Here is a 14,148-nt window from a genome sequence, read left to right as displayed (position 1 = left end):
AAAATAGGCAGGGAATGATTCCAATCTTTTGGTACCGGTTGAGACCTGATTTATGACCTAGGATGTGATCTATTCTGGAGAATGTTCCATGGGCACTAGAGAAGAATGTGTATTCCGTTGCTTTGGGGTGGAATGTTCTGAATATGTCTGTAAAGTCCATTTGGTCCAGTGTGTCATTTAAAGTCTTTATTTCCTTGTTGATCTTTTGCTTAGACGATCTGTCCATTTCAGTGAGGGGGGTGTTAAAGTCCCCCACTATTATTGTATTGTTGTCGATGTGTTTCTTTGCTTTTGTTATTAATTGGCTTATATAATTGGCTGCTCCCATGTTAGGGGCATAGATATTTACAATTGTTAGATCTTCTTGTTGGATAGATCCTTTAAGTATGATATAGTGTCCTTCCTCATCTCTTATTACAGTCTTTGGTTTAAAATCTAATTTGTCTGATATAAGGATTGCCACCCCAGCTTTCTTTTGGTGTCCATTAGCATGGTAAATGGTTTTCCACCCCCTCACTTTCAATCTGGGGCTGTCTTTGGGTCGAAAATGAGTCTCTTGCAGACAGCATATCGATGGGTCTTGTTTTTTAATCCAGTCTGATAGCCTGTGTCTTTTGATTGGGTCATTGAGCCCATTTACATTCAGGGTAACTATTGAAAGATAGGAATTTAGTGCCATTGTATTGCCTGTAAGGTGACTGTTACCGTATATTGTCTGTGTTCCTTTCTGGTCTATGTTGCTTTTAGGCTCTCTCTTTGCTTAGAGGACCCCTTTCAAGATTTCCTGTAGGGCTGGTTTTGTGTTTGCAAATTCCTTTAGTTTTTGTTTGTCCTGGAAGCTTTTTATCTCTCCTTCAATTTTCAATGACAGCCTAGCTGGATATAGTATTCTTGGCTGCATATTTTTCTCATTTAGTGCTCTGAATATATCCTGCCAGTCCTTTCTGGCCTGCCAGGTCTCTGTGGATAGGTCTGTTGCCAATCTAATGTTTCTACCCTTGTAGGTTACATATCTCTTCTCCCGAGCTGCTTTCAGGATTTTCTCTTTGTCTATGAGACTCGTAAGTTTTACTATTAGATGTCGGGGTGTTGACCTATTTTTATTGATTTTGACAGGGGTTCTCTGTGCTTCCTGGATTTTCATGCCTGTTTCCTTCCCCAAATTAGGGAAGTTCTCTGCTATAATTTGCTCCATTATACCTTCTGCCCCTCTCTCTCTTTCTTCTTCTTCTGGGATCCCAATTATTCTAATGTTGTTTCGTCTTATGGTATCGCTTATCTCTCGAATTCTGCCCTCGTGATCCAGTAGTTGTTTATCTCTCTTTTTCTCAGCTTCTTTATTTTCCATCATTTCATCTTCTATATTACTGATTCTCTCTTCTGCCTCATTTATTCTAGCAGTTAGCGCCCCCATTTTTGATTGCACCTCATTAATAGCCTTTTTGATTTCTACTTGGTTGGATTTTAGTTTTTACTTCTCCAGAAAGGGTTTCTCTAATAACTTCCATATTTTTTTCAAGCCCAGCTAGTATCTTTAAAGTGATGATTCTGAACTCTAGATCTGACATTGTACTAATGTCCGTATTGAGTAGGTCCCTGGCAGTCGGTACTACCTCTTGTTCTTTTTGTTGAGGTGATTTTTCCCGTCTTGTCATTTTGTGCAGAGGAGAATAGATTAATGAGAGAACAAAATGCTAGCAGAGTAACAACGTCCCCAGAAAATATACTCTAAACAAATCAGAAAAAACCTGAAGCAGTGGGAAAAGAAAGGGAAAGAGAGAAAAAAGAAAAAGATAAAGATAAAAACAAAAACAAACAAAACAAAACAACAACAACAAAAAAACCAGAATGTGATCAAATATGATCAGGCTGGTATATAGATCAGTGCCACACACTAGATTTGGGGTGTATTTTGGTCTTTTAGAAGAAAGTGCCTCCCAAAATTTTAAAGAAATAAAAACTTATATATGTACAAAAATAAGGGTTGATATGATGAAGGGATGGAATATGACTGTAAAGATGGAAAGTATAAAAAATTTTATAAAAGGAATTGATAAGAAGTTTTTTGAAAAAAGAAAGAAGAGGATTTAAAAAAAGAAAAAAAAAGGGAGAGGATGTGATCAGGCAGGGGAATAGAAAACACCATATACTAGATATTTAGGGTATATTTTGATCTGTTAGAAGAAACTATCTCAAAATTTTAAAGAGAGAACAACTTATATATATAAGCCAAAAATACGGGTAACTACTATGAAGGGATAGAATATGACTCTAAAAATGAAAAATAAAAATGTTTTTTTTTAAAAAAAGGGATTGATAAGATGTTGGTTGAAAAAGGGAAAAAGAAAAATTCAAAAAGAAAAAAAAAAGAAAAAAAGACAGTTAAAAAAAATTAACTTTGAAAGACTACAGAATCATGGTAAAAAAGCCATGAATTCTATGTGCAGTAGTCCCCTAGAGCTGGAGTTCTGCCGTTCTCATTGATGGGTAAACTTGGTCTTGGCTGGCTGTTCTCGCTGATCTTCTGGGGAGGGGCCTGTTGCCGTGGTTTCCAAATGTCTTTGCCGGAGGCAGAATTGCCCCGCCCTTGCCCCCTCCGGGCTAAGTAATCTGCTCAGGTTTGCTCTCCAGGGCTTTTGTTCCCTGCGAGCTTTCTGTACAGCTTTGGAGGCGGAGAGTGAAAATGGCGGCCTCCCAATCTCCGCCCCGGAGGAGCCGAGAACTCGGGGCCCAGCTTCTCAGTGAGCCCCCAGAGAAAAGCCGTCAGTCACTCCCGTCTCCCCGGTCTCCAGCCGCACTCCGTGCTCACCCGGCCTGTGACCGCGCATTTCTATCTCTGGCACCCGACCCCGGGTGGAGTCTCCAAACCCAGCAGATCCCTGCGGTGCACTCCCGCGGGGCTCCTCCCCGGGGAGGAAGGTGAGTCTCCCCGGATCTGCCACTTGTTGTGTCCCTGCTGGAGGAGCAGGGGCCCGACTGTGCCATGGATCACGGTTTATGGCAACCCCGAGCTGAGAGCCCGCGCCTGGGCTCCGCCTCTGCAGCCGGCTTCCCTGCTCCGATACCTGGGAGCTCTGCCACACTCAGGCACCCCCGGTCTTTCTGTCACCCCGAGGGTCCTGAGACCACACTGTCCTGGAGGGTTCCACCCCCCGCTTAGCCACCAGAGTGATGTCTCTCAGTGGAGCAGACTTTTAAAAGTTCCGATTTTGTGCTCCGTGGTTCTATCACTTGCCAGAAGCGGCTGCCGGAGGCCCCTCCCCCGCTGTCTATCCTCCCGAATATCGCCTCGGATTCACTTCTCCGCACGTCCTACCTTCCAGAAAGTGGTCGCTTTTCTGATGAGAGAGTTGTTGCTCTTCTTTTCTTCGATATCCTGTTGAATTTGTAGGTGTTCAGAATGGTTTGATCCCTATCCAGCTGAATTCCTGAGACCAGAGGAAATCCAGGTCTCCTACTCCTCCGCCATCTTGCTCCGCCCCCCCCCCTCCGAAAAGCGGCATGGTTAAGGAGAGTCCACAGTTGTCCAAGGAATAAACTGCACTCAAATATAGATTAAAGCAGTGCCGATCCTGTTTGGTTCAAAGTAAAACTACTTTAAATATCTGCAGAATGCCACAACAAGGACAAAACTCAATGCTCTCTTTGGCAGAGTTTGTCCCACTTTTTAAAGCTACAGGTCTTTTCCCGCCAAGTGAGGTGGCTCTGAAAAGAGCCTTCAGTTTGCGAGGTGGTCAGGTGGTCCGGAGGCAGCTCATTGGTGGAGGGTGTACCTGATGATGGCTTGGGTGCCTTCGGACACGGTGTGCTTGCCCATCTCCCCCGGCAGCAGCAGGAGCACGGCTGTCTGGATCTCCCTGAAGGTGATGGTGGAGCGCTTGGTGGAGCGGGCCAGGCGAGAGGCTTCGTGGGCGATGCACTCGAAGATGTCCTTAACGAACGAATCTAAGATGCTCACGGTCTTCTGCGAGAGGCTCAGGCCCTCGTGAACCTGCTTCAGAACCCTGGGGAAGTAGATAGCGAAACTGTTGGGGCAGCGGCGGCGGCGGCGGCCGCAGCGGCGGCGTTGGTGCCTTGGCTGCTCGTGCTTCGGTCTCTTTGAGTCTGCTGCTTTGGGCTCCTCCCTGTCCAGGCATTCCCCAGAAGAGGTCTCACAGCCAGGCTTAGCCATGTGGGGCTTGCCTTCTCGACAGCTCAGAAGGAAGGACAATGGTGGCTGCAGAGGGGCGCTGGCCCATTTACAGTCGCTGCATTTCCTGACGTCACGGGCAAACTCCATATCTGATTGGACAAAATGCAATGCAAGGAAGCGGGGCTCTATGCCAGGCTGTGTCCCCTGTGATTGCATACCCTCGAGCTTGACATCACATTGGATAATCAGAGAGGGAGTTCTGGTGCCCTCTAAACTTCTTGGGATGTCAGTTAGAAAATCTTTGTAAGATGCCACAGAGAGCAAAAGGTCTTCTGAGAATAGCAGCTAACTGATGCCTATATAATGAAAACTTTTAAAAAATATCACTCAAGATTGCCTGGTTAGCTCAGTTGTTTCAGCATCTGACTCTTGATTTCTACTCAGATCATGATCTCAGGATGGTTCTACTCAGAAATCTAGCCCCTTGTGTAGCCCCCCCCACCCCAGCAGGGTGTCTGCTTGAGATTCTTTCCCTCTCCCTCTGTTGCTCCCCACTGTGCTCTCTCTCTATCTCTCCACCTCTCTCTCTTTCTCCTCTTTTCTCAAATTAATAAATCTTTTAAAAAATATATCACTCAAATCACCTATATTGTGGAATGTCAATTTTAGTCCCTTGGCAGAATGTGACCTTCCTAACCAAAGTTATACCTCCAGCACTATGACTGTGCCAAAAATTGGCCATTTCACCTCTAATCCACAATATACTGGGTGGCCACTATGGCTTGAGGAGAAACTCTGACATAGCTACCAGAGTGCTCCCACAATCAAGGGACCTGCTTACTAACCAGTGTCTTCAGTTCTCATAAGAACTCTGTGATTTGGGAAAGAAATGGTAAAACCACCATCTCCAAAATTAGAACATATACAGAAATGAAAATACTTACAGTTTTAAATCCTTAAACATGTACCATGTTTAAAATTTTCTTATCAATACTTAGATCCTAAAAATACTTTTTTTTTAAAGATTTTATTTATTTATTTGACAGAGACAACAGTGAGAGAAGGAACACAAGCGGGGGAGTGGGAGAGGGAGAAGCAGGCCTCCTGCCGATTAGAGAGCCCGCTGTGGGGCTCGATCCCAGGACCCCGGGATCATGACCTGAGCCAAAGGCAGACGCTTAATGACTAAGCCACCCAGGCGCCCCTTAGATCCTAAAAATACTTTAAATGCTAATATTGATTAATACTTATAAGAGCTATTTGATGAAAAATATATATTAACCTAATTCTCTAAGAAACCTCCTTAAGGAGAGAAAGGTTATCAATAAAATGGGAAATATTTTAAAATTAAAACTCCAACACTTTTGGAATTTTTGGTGATACATGCAAACATATTTCTACATGTATGAATGCAAAACAGTTTAACATTTGAACCAAGGAAATTATAAAACCAAACCAATTATAAAAATTGAATCAAACAAAGAAGAATTAAAGAAATAGAGGTCATCAATGAGCTATGGTCCCAAATGACCTGGCTTCCACAGGTGTGTCTTATCAAACCTTCAAGGATCAGGTAATTCTACTGCTAATAAAATAGTTCCAGATAATGAAAAAACTCCCTCTTTCTTATTTCAAGAAAATATAATATGATGACAAAACCTATTGAAGAATGTGTGCTAAACAAATTTCTGAGAAGTCCCATTTATAAAGGAGAATACAAAAATTCTACTTCAAATATTATTAATAAATTTGGTGTCACATTACAGAAAAGACTTTTTAAGTAAGACAAACAGCTTTACTGCTATTTATAAATAAATAATAATTTATTTAATATATATAATAAATAATTTATTTATTTAATATATATATTTAATAATATATTTATTTATTATTATTTATAATAAATTACAAGCATCAAACTGGGGGAAACATTGTTCATAAAACAAAATACCCCATATAGACTTTTTTCAACACGACCCCTACTGTGGAGTTCATTTAAATAAATAACCGAGGATCCAAACACAGTACAGAAATGAGCTAAATCAGGAAGCTCATAAAATAGTGCCTTTTTCAAGCTTCCTAGAACTGAATAACTAATCTAACTAGCTCAGATTTATCCAATTCTATTGTTTTCTGGTCTATACTTTTTGGGGTTTTTTTTAATACTCTTTTGTTTTTTAAAATGCAAAGCTTCAGAACCTGCAGTTATGCCTCATGGGATGATGGGAATATCCAATCAGAGTAGCCCAAGCCCCACCCTCCACTGGTTCAGCCAATGAAGGACCTGCAGATCCTGAACCACAGCCATTGGCTCAAAGTAGGAGCAGGTGATAAGTGTGAACCAGTAAGTGTTCCTGGGTGTTCACCCTTAGAGACTGAGGAGGAAAAATATATAACATATTTATATATTTTATTTATTTATATATATATATATTTAATATTATATATGTTATATATTTTCCTCCCTTGTTTGTTCAGGGCCCTAAATCTCAATCCCTACTACTAGTGGGTTTATTGGGGGAAAACTATGGCTCTGGTTAGACAGGCAAGTGAATCTAGTAACTAGAAAGGTTGCCCCACATTATATATTTAAGAAATGCTGAGGGGCACTTGAGCAGCTCAGTTGGTTAAGCATCCCACTCTGGATCTCAGTTCAGATCTTGAGCTCAGGATCTTGAGTTCAGGCCCCACTTTGGGCTCCACAATGGGCATGGAGCCTACTTTAAAAAAAAAAAAAAAGAAAAAGAAAAAAGAAATGCTGAGTAAAACTACTCTAGGTGAGCAATTGTTTTTCCCATCTCCTGTCTGTATGAGTACTCACTTAGTAGCTACGTCTTTCACCTACCACCATGTACCTCTCATCTCAGCCTAACACACTGCTCAAGATAGAATCAATGTTAATGAAACTATTATTAACAGATGCAACTGAACAATGGGTTATTATCCAATCCCAGGTCACCTGACAACGTTCATTCTTTCTGTCAGGCCCTTTGAAATAATCCTAATCTTGTGCAAATGCAGCCTAAATGATATGCAAATACAGAGGTTGCTGAATCTATCATGGATATACAGTATGTTTCTCATATTTACAAATACCAGTGTTGAAAGGAGAGCAAATATTTTGGATGACAGAATCAGGATGCAAAGAGATCTCATCATGAGCAAACTTGAGCACATCAGCAACCAGGATGTTCCCCATTCATGTCAGCTGGATTCAAAGGATAAGGGAAATGTCATCAGGAGAAGCCCTGGAGTTATAGAGGCAGACATACAACAGCTGACTTCAAATATTTGAGGAGGGACAACTACACTGTTTGGGTCTCCAGGACACAGTCCTAGGACTATTGGATAGAAGCTATAGGAAGGCAGGTTTGGGCACAGTGTAAGCAGCCTGTCACAGCAAGAAGCTGAGTGACTCTGCCAGATAATTACTTCAGGCAAGAGGTAAGGTATTGATGACCAACATGGTTACTTCAAACTCTGAAATCTTCTGGCCTTGTGATTGTGTTACCTAACTGACAATCAGAGTTAACCCAACTACTGTTTTACTTATTGAAGTTTGTGTTATTGAAAACAGCTTCCACTTCCTGTAAACCCAGTGATTATTTAAGGATGTCAGCCCTTGGAAGGAGATGGTAAGATAATACTTGAGGTTGCAAATAGGTACAGACAGCATAATCACTTTTTGTAGGAAAATATATGAATATTAATAGACCAGTCTGGATTGTCATACACTCAAATATTGATACTTCTAATTGGTGGGATTATAGGTGATTGGTTCTTATAAATTTTAAGTGATGAAAGTATTGTTTAAGGGCAGGTATCAGAGCTTGCTAATTTATATGTATTCCTTATTGTATTAGTTTGAGTTGCCATAACAAAGTACCATAAACTGGGTGGCTTAAACAAGAGATATTTATTTTCTCACAGTTCTGAAGGATAGAAGTCCCAGAACAAGGTCCTGAAGGCTCAGTTTCTGCTGAGAACTCTCTTCCTGTCTTGCAGATGGCCACTCCCTTGTGTCCTCACATGGCAGGGAGAGCGATCTCTGGTGTTTCTTCCTCTTCTTTTAAAGCCACAGTTCTATCAGATTAGGGCCCCACCCTTAGGACCTCAATTAACCTTAATTACCTCCTAAATACCCTATCCCCAGATCCAGTCACATTGGGGGTTAGGGCTTCAACACATGAATTTTTTGGGGGGTGAGGGAGAACAATTTAGTCCATAACACTTATGCTCACCATGAATAACCAATACTTGATTCATTAAATAGTGAATTTTGTTCAGGACAAGGAGACCAAGAGATTCAATGCTGTGGGTCATCAGCAGGTATTAGATTTCTGAGTTTCTGCTCAATAGTAAGATGTGATGTGCTTAGCACAGTGTGTACTAGCATGTGCCTCCTATGCCCTTCTGCATCTATTACCAGCCTTAGGCATCTCCTTCCATTAAATTTAAAAGCACATTTGAGAAAGCAAGACAGCCCAGCTAGAATTCCAGCTCTTATTCACCTTAGATCACCACTTCAGATGTTTTCATTTCTTCATTTCCAAGATAAGGGGGCTAGTCCACATGACCTCTTCTTCCAAGGTCTCGAATTGTATGATTCCAACTCTAAGGAAAAAGCACCTAGCATCACTAAGTCAGGACCCACTGCACCTGGACAGCAGAGAGCCTATCCATGTGAATGATCTGCCAAAGTGTCTTTCCTGCAACCATTTTGTTTGGCTAAAAAGAGTACCCTTGGTACTTCCATTCTTTGGAAGACCACTAGGAATGAATCACAGGAGCCTTAATGTATTGATTTGATTTATTATTTTATTGCCACATTAGAAATGAAAATAAACTGAAAATCTGCAAACCCATGTCCCTTCATGAAGATTATGGAGCAATAGAGACACCCATTGTAGAAGGTGAAAAGTAGCTTATCCTGTAGGGGGTAGAAGAACATCACACACAAAGGTCATCAATGGTGGGATTATGGACAACATCTGCCAGCTGGAGTTTATGCATCAATGGAAAGTTTACAAAATGAACATAAGGGAACACTGGCTACTCCTGACATCTTAGCCAGGGAGTACGGGTGTGAAGCATTAGGAGGTGCCTAAAATCTCTACAAGCACATAGGTTTACAAAAAAAAAAGCCCCAAACCGAGACATTCAGGCATTGTTGAAAACTGCTTGTGGGAGGAGATTCCCATCTTACGAAGTTTGAACACACTCTTTCTCCTGCTGGATAGCTGGGGGAAAAAACAAACATAAAAAAATCATTAAGAAGGTTTTTTTCTAAGATTAAGTTCAGTTTCTTCCCCAAAAGTACTTTTCCAAGTCACTGAAGGCTGCCATACCTGCTTACAGGGTGTGTGTGTGTGTGTGTGTGTAAACCACCTGAATGTTCATTAGAATCTACATCAACTGCAGGGTTTTTTCCCATTTAAGAGGTAGATCTATGCTGTTGCCATTTTTTCCATATGTTATTTTAAGAATGAAGAGGAACTGAAGCATTTTCTTCAGATTTAGCTATCCCTATACAATTTGAAAGATATACCATTTCAGACAATTTTGATTAACTTTCAAATAATGCTGACATGAAAAAATGTGCCCCTTGGTTTGGAGTTTCTCCAGCAGATTGTAAGTCAGGAGGGCAAAACTGATCCCTTGATCCCTGGGACACCTGACTATACCCAAGAGCTGCACTGGTTCTCCTACCTCATCTTGTCATCAGGTAGAGAAGGCCGAAACCACAAAGTTTATACAGCTCTTTAGGGATGAGATCACAAACCCAAATTGTTAGGTGCATAAAAATGGCAAATAACCAAAAATTGGACAAAACTAAGATGTTTATAATACTGAGTCCAATATCCCAAGATTGGTTTTAATGTGGCTTTTAGTAATTTTTTTCAACAACCAAAAAAACACAGTTTTTAAAAAATTCTCCATTACTACTAGGGCCTATTTTGTGAGAACCACTCATATGAGCCAGGTAAGAAGCAACTATTTGATATTTTTAGATGTTGCATTAAATACATTGGTACTTTAATTATTGTTTACTTTGTGGCAAAATTTACAAGAAGAGTTTATTTACTGAACCTATCAATTTTCACCATTGTTTGTCTCAACTAGAAAGCCCCCATGACTTACTTTCCTTTGAGGGAAGAGTATTTTTTTCTTTAGTATTAGTTTTCTTCAGTTTTGACCTGTCAAACTTCTCCACTTCAGACAAATCTGGCTTATCACTCATCTTGACTAAAAGAAAGACTGAAAAAAAAAACATTTAACAAACCTATCTGGTAGAACTATTATCAGACTAAGGAGTAACAGCCAAAATTCTCACATTTAATATTAATGTGTATTTTACCTGCTGATTTTCAACAGGAAACAAGCAGCAGATCTTAGAAATGTCGTGTTTTTATTACAATACTTTTTATTCCATGTCATTACCCTATTTCTGATAAGCAGTAAATGCCACTGAATCAGGATGCACCAGAAACCAAGATGCTCTAGAAACTGGAGTCAATATGTCTGACTCTTAAAATCACAGCAAAGGTAAAATGAAGGTGATAGAAACACATGAGCAGATAGGGAAAGAAGAAAAAATATGGACTGGGTTTAACCAGCTGATGAATTGTCACAGGAGATAGCACTATTTGAGCATCTTCACTTTCTAGTCAATTACTTTGGGGGGGGGCACTTTTCCTGGGGGATATGAGCAGCACACACAAAAAAAGGGTGGTTAAAAAATTGTACTAGCTTCTTTCCATTTTATCTGCCCAAAGACAGTAGATTAAGGAGCCACAATAAGAGAGGGAAGGGATTTAATCTGATCATAACTAATTACATGTCTCATACTAGCTCCTTATGGTACTGTTTTGTAAATGCTGTAAGAAGACACAACTAATTAGGATCAGACCAAGGACTTCAGCAGAACAGGGTAAACAAATAGAGTTGATTTTTATTTCACCATATTTTCTCTGCAAAGGGAAAGGTTGGGAGATGAGGTGCCCTGTGACCATTCCGGATTTGTCAACAAGACAATAGGAGACCCCAGAGACCGGAAAACAGAGCTCTCAAGCGCGTGCCTGGTCCCACCCTGGTAGGGGTAAGACAGGTCTAGTGCCCAGAGTAGAATGGAGAGGCCCCCAAGCAGCCAGAAGTCCCGAGTGTGCCTCCCTTCCGTCGAGGTCACCCTAAGACCCTCCTCTGACGAGGGATCAGATGCCAATCTCCAAGGTAGGGAAACAGGGACTAACAGATCATAAAAGGCTGGGCGCGTGGGTCTGTTTGTCAGGAGCGGTTTGCTTACATTTTAAAATAACCATCATCTTTGTTGGGCGCGCAGCCCACCTTTTGGCCACAAAGGGAGAACGCGAAGGGCCTGCCCCAGAGGGCCCATTCCGGGCAGCACCGAAAGTCCTCGTCCTCTCAGCCTCGGGCTTGCAGTCACAGCGGACCGGCCGCTCTGAGGGGCCGCCCCCTCGGGCCTCCCAAGGACCCACCCGGGAAGGACCCGGCAACGCGCAGAAGGCGGCGCCGCAGAAGACAAAGGCGCGGACTCTCTAGGAGGCGCAGTTACAAAACGCCAGTCCCGACCCGGCCCCACCGGTTCCCGAGAGACCGACCCCCTCCGCCCCGCAGCCGCTGCGCCCTCCTGTCCCCATAGTCTTCTGGTTCCGCCGGGACCGCAGGTCCTCACCTGATGGCCTGAAGACGGGTGAAAGGCCGACGGCTGGACCAACGCCACTCCACACACAGGACGACGTTAGCCTTCCCGCGCGGAACTCTGCAGTTGTAGTCGCGGAGCCGTCTCCGCCCCCAGGCCCCGCCCCAGACCCCCCTAGCCATCTCTGATTGGATGAGGGAATCCCAGGCCCGCCTCTTCGCCCCTCCCCCTCCCGCTTTCGTCTTGTAGGCTTGAGCCCGCTGTCTCTCCTCTACTCAGGACCTCTGCCCTGCAAGTGTCTTGATGACTTCATACCGGAGCCGCCTCCCCAGACCCTGTCCAAGCCCTCTCTGATTCTCCGAGGGATCGCCTGCCTGCCTCCCCGGTTTCTCCCACTGTTTTCGTGCTGAGGATCCACTTCCCTCCTTCCCAAGTTTACTCCTCCAAGATAATTGAGGCCTCGATGTAAGCAAACACTTCTTTCCTGCCCAGTTAGCTTCCAACATCTGGAACTGGCTTTTTATAGCCATAGAGCCTAAGTACACTGTGATAACCAAACAATGGTTTGCAAGCAATGCTCAGTGGCATCTGTTCTAATCCTTGGCCAGGTCATGGAGGAGGGAAGCTCACTGAGAGGGTGGGCAGTTCAGAGTCATTCACCCCCACAGCTGAACAGTTCTGTCACAGTGGTGCTCTCCTATGTAAAAGTCACATTTTCAACTTTCTCAGCCACTGAACGTGGTAGTAGTCAGTAGGGTAATCACAGGAGGATCTACTGAGGCTATTCATCTCTATCTCCCCAATCCCTAGCATTTTGCTTGGCCCACAGGAGACTAGGTAAGTACCTGTCTATAAATTGAGGTAATACATCCATGATAGAGCAGAAATTTTGGACAGCAGCACCACCCAGTGTCCATGTTGGGGGAGAAAAGTGAGGATCCAGTAGTTACTTGAAAGGACCAAATGTTCGAGGTCACTTTCTGGATACTCACCCAGAACCTTAGAGCATTAAGGTAAGATGGAGATAAGACTGTCTTTAGCTTGTATCCCATATTTGCCATATGGCTCATGTATGGTGGTAAAGATACTCTACATAGATCAGCACCCACTCTTTCCACAAAAATTTCTCAGGCCCTCCCCACCTCTCTCCATTCATTCCCTTTTCTATGCTCTTGTAGCATTTCCTGTTAATTTGAGAGTTTTGTATGTTTGTTGGAGAAACTTTTAAAGCAGAAAGCCACCCTCATTCAACAAATAATATTTATTGAGTACCTATAGTGTCCCAGGCATTAAATATAATAACACCAGTGTTTCTACCACTCAAATTTGAATATTGTTAACATTGAGTATATTTACTCTCTTTTTAAGAATAAAAACAGTAAAGAAAAATGTAGGTTCCCTTGACCCTCACCCCATGTCCACTCACCCTCCACTTCCCCAGGGGTAGTCCTATCCTGAATGTGAAGTATAGTTCCTAGATCATTTTTTTTATCATTACAGATTTATGTGACCTCTGGTCCTAGGAACAATATGGAGCACTGTATGGACCAGTGCTTTAGGTATAAGACTGAACTTCCATTTCACTTGGGGTAAACAGGAAGTCCCAGACACACACACACCCTTCTGTAGCCCAGACTTCAAAATCTATCTTGAATCTAACTGTCTTGAATCCATCAGAACTCATCTAATAATGATGTTTATCCCCATTATTGCTAGTCACCAAAAGAACTCCAAGATCCCCACAACACCCCTCAACTCCTGCGTATTAACCCCCATAAGGCTGTGACCACATCTCCCCTTTAGTTCACTTCTCACACCCCTCTCCTACTCCTAAAACACAATGCACCTTCAGTAATGCCTCTATATCCCCAACCTCTTCTCTGAATCTGCCCATCATTGTCTTCCCCTAACAGAAATCAATCTTTCCTGGGGACTCTGTGTCCCCTGAAGCCCACTCAAGAGGAGCAGATGATTTTTCTCTCCCACTACCATTGTACTGCAGAGCCTGAAGGTCAAGTCTTCCTTGGTCTTCCTTGCTTCTCATTGCTGCCTTTAGACCATTCCTCTCCCACATCCCTGAAAACCTCTAGTTTTTGACGGCTTGTCACCAACTAGCCTTCATTTTTGTTGTCATCTACCAAACTTCATCCCCCACCCCAATTTCTCAAAGGTTTTAGCTCCTGGAGCACAGTCACTCTCAATGGTAGTAGTCCCATCTTTATTCCCAGTGAGCTCAAGAATGATCATTCTGACACACTGACTCCTTCAGTTCCTTGAACATTTCTCTTTTGTGACATTGTCCTTGACCCCACCTCAGCTACACACTCACATGGCTATACCCTAGGCCTTCTCATAG

At 42.7% G+C, this 14,148-nt stretch overlaps 2 protein-coding genes across 2 annotated transcripts; both read right to left on the bottom strand.

The window, feature by feature from the left end:
- Positions 1-3,754: 3,754 nt before the first annotated feature.
- On the bottom strand, positions 3,755-4,279 carry LOC110570026 (late histone H2B.L4-like). The gene has a single exon (XM_021677997.1). The coding sequence runs from the start codon at positions 4,277-4,279 to the stop codon at positions 3,755-3,757; it is 525 nt and encodes a 174-aa protein (XP_021533672.1).
- Positions 4,280-8,944: 4,665 nt separating this feature from the next.
- On the bottom strand, positions 8,945-11,930 carry TMSB15B (thymosin beta 15B). The gene is made up of 3 exons (XM_021678008.1): positions 11,826-11,930; positions 10,274-10,390; positions 8,945-9,372 (listed from the first exon to the last, which is right to left on the bottom strand). Exons 2-3 carry the CDS (start codon positions 10,371-10,373, stop codon positions 9,335-9,337), a joined length of 138 nt encoding a protein of 45 aa, XP_021533683.1. The 5' UTR covers positions 10,374-10,390; positions 11,826-11,930; the 3' UTR covers positions 8,945-9,334.
- Positions 11,931-14,148: the final 2,218 nt, after the last annotated feature.

The sequence above is a fragment of the Neomonachus schauinslandi genome, chromosome X (assembly GCF_002201575.2).
Source record: "Neomonachus schauinslandi chromosome X, ASM220157v2, whole genome shotgun sequence".
Classification (NCBI taxonomy): Eukaryota; Metazoa; Chordata; class Mammalia; order Carnivora; family Phocidae; genus Neomonachus; species Neomonachus schauinslandi.
Note: the sequence above shows the minus strand (reverse complement) of the source record. Positions and strands in the feature narration are given on the sequence as shown.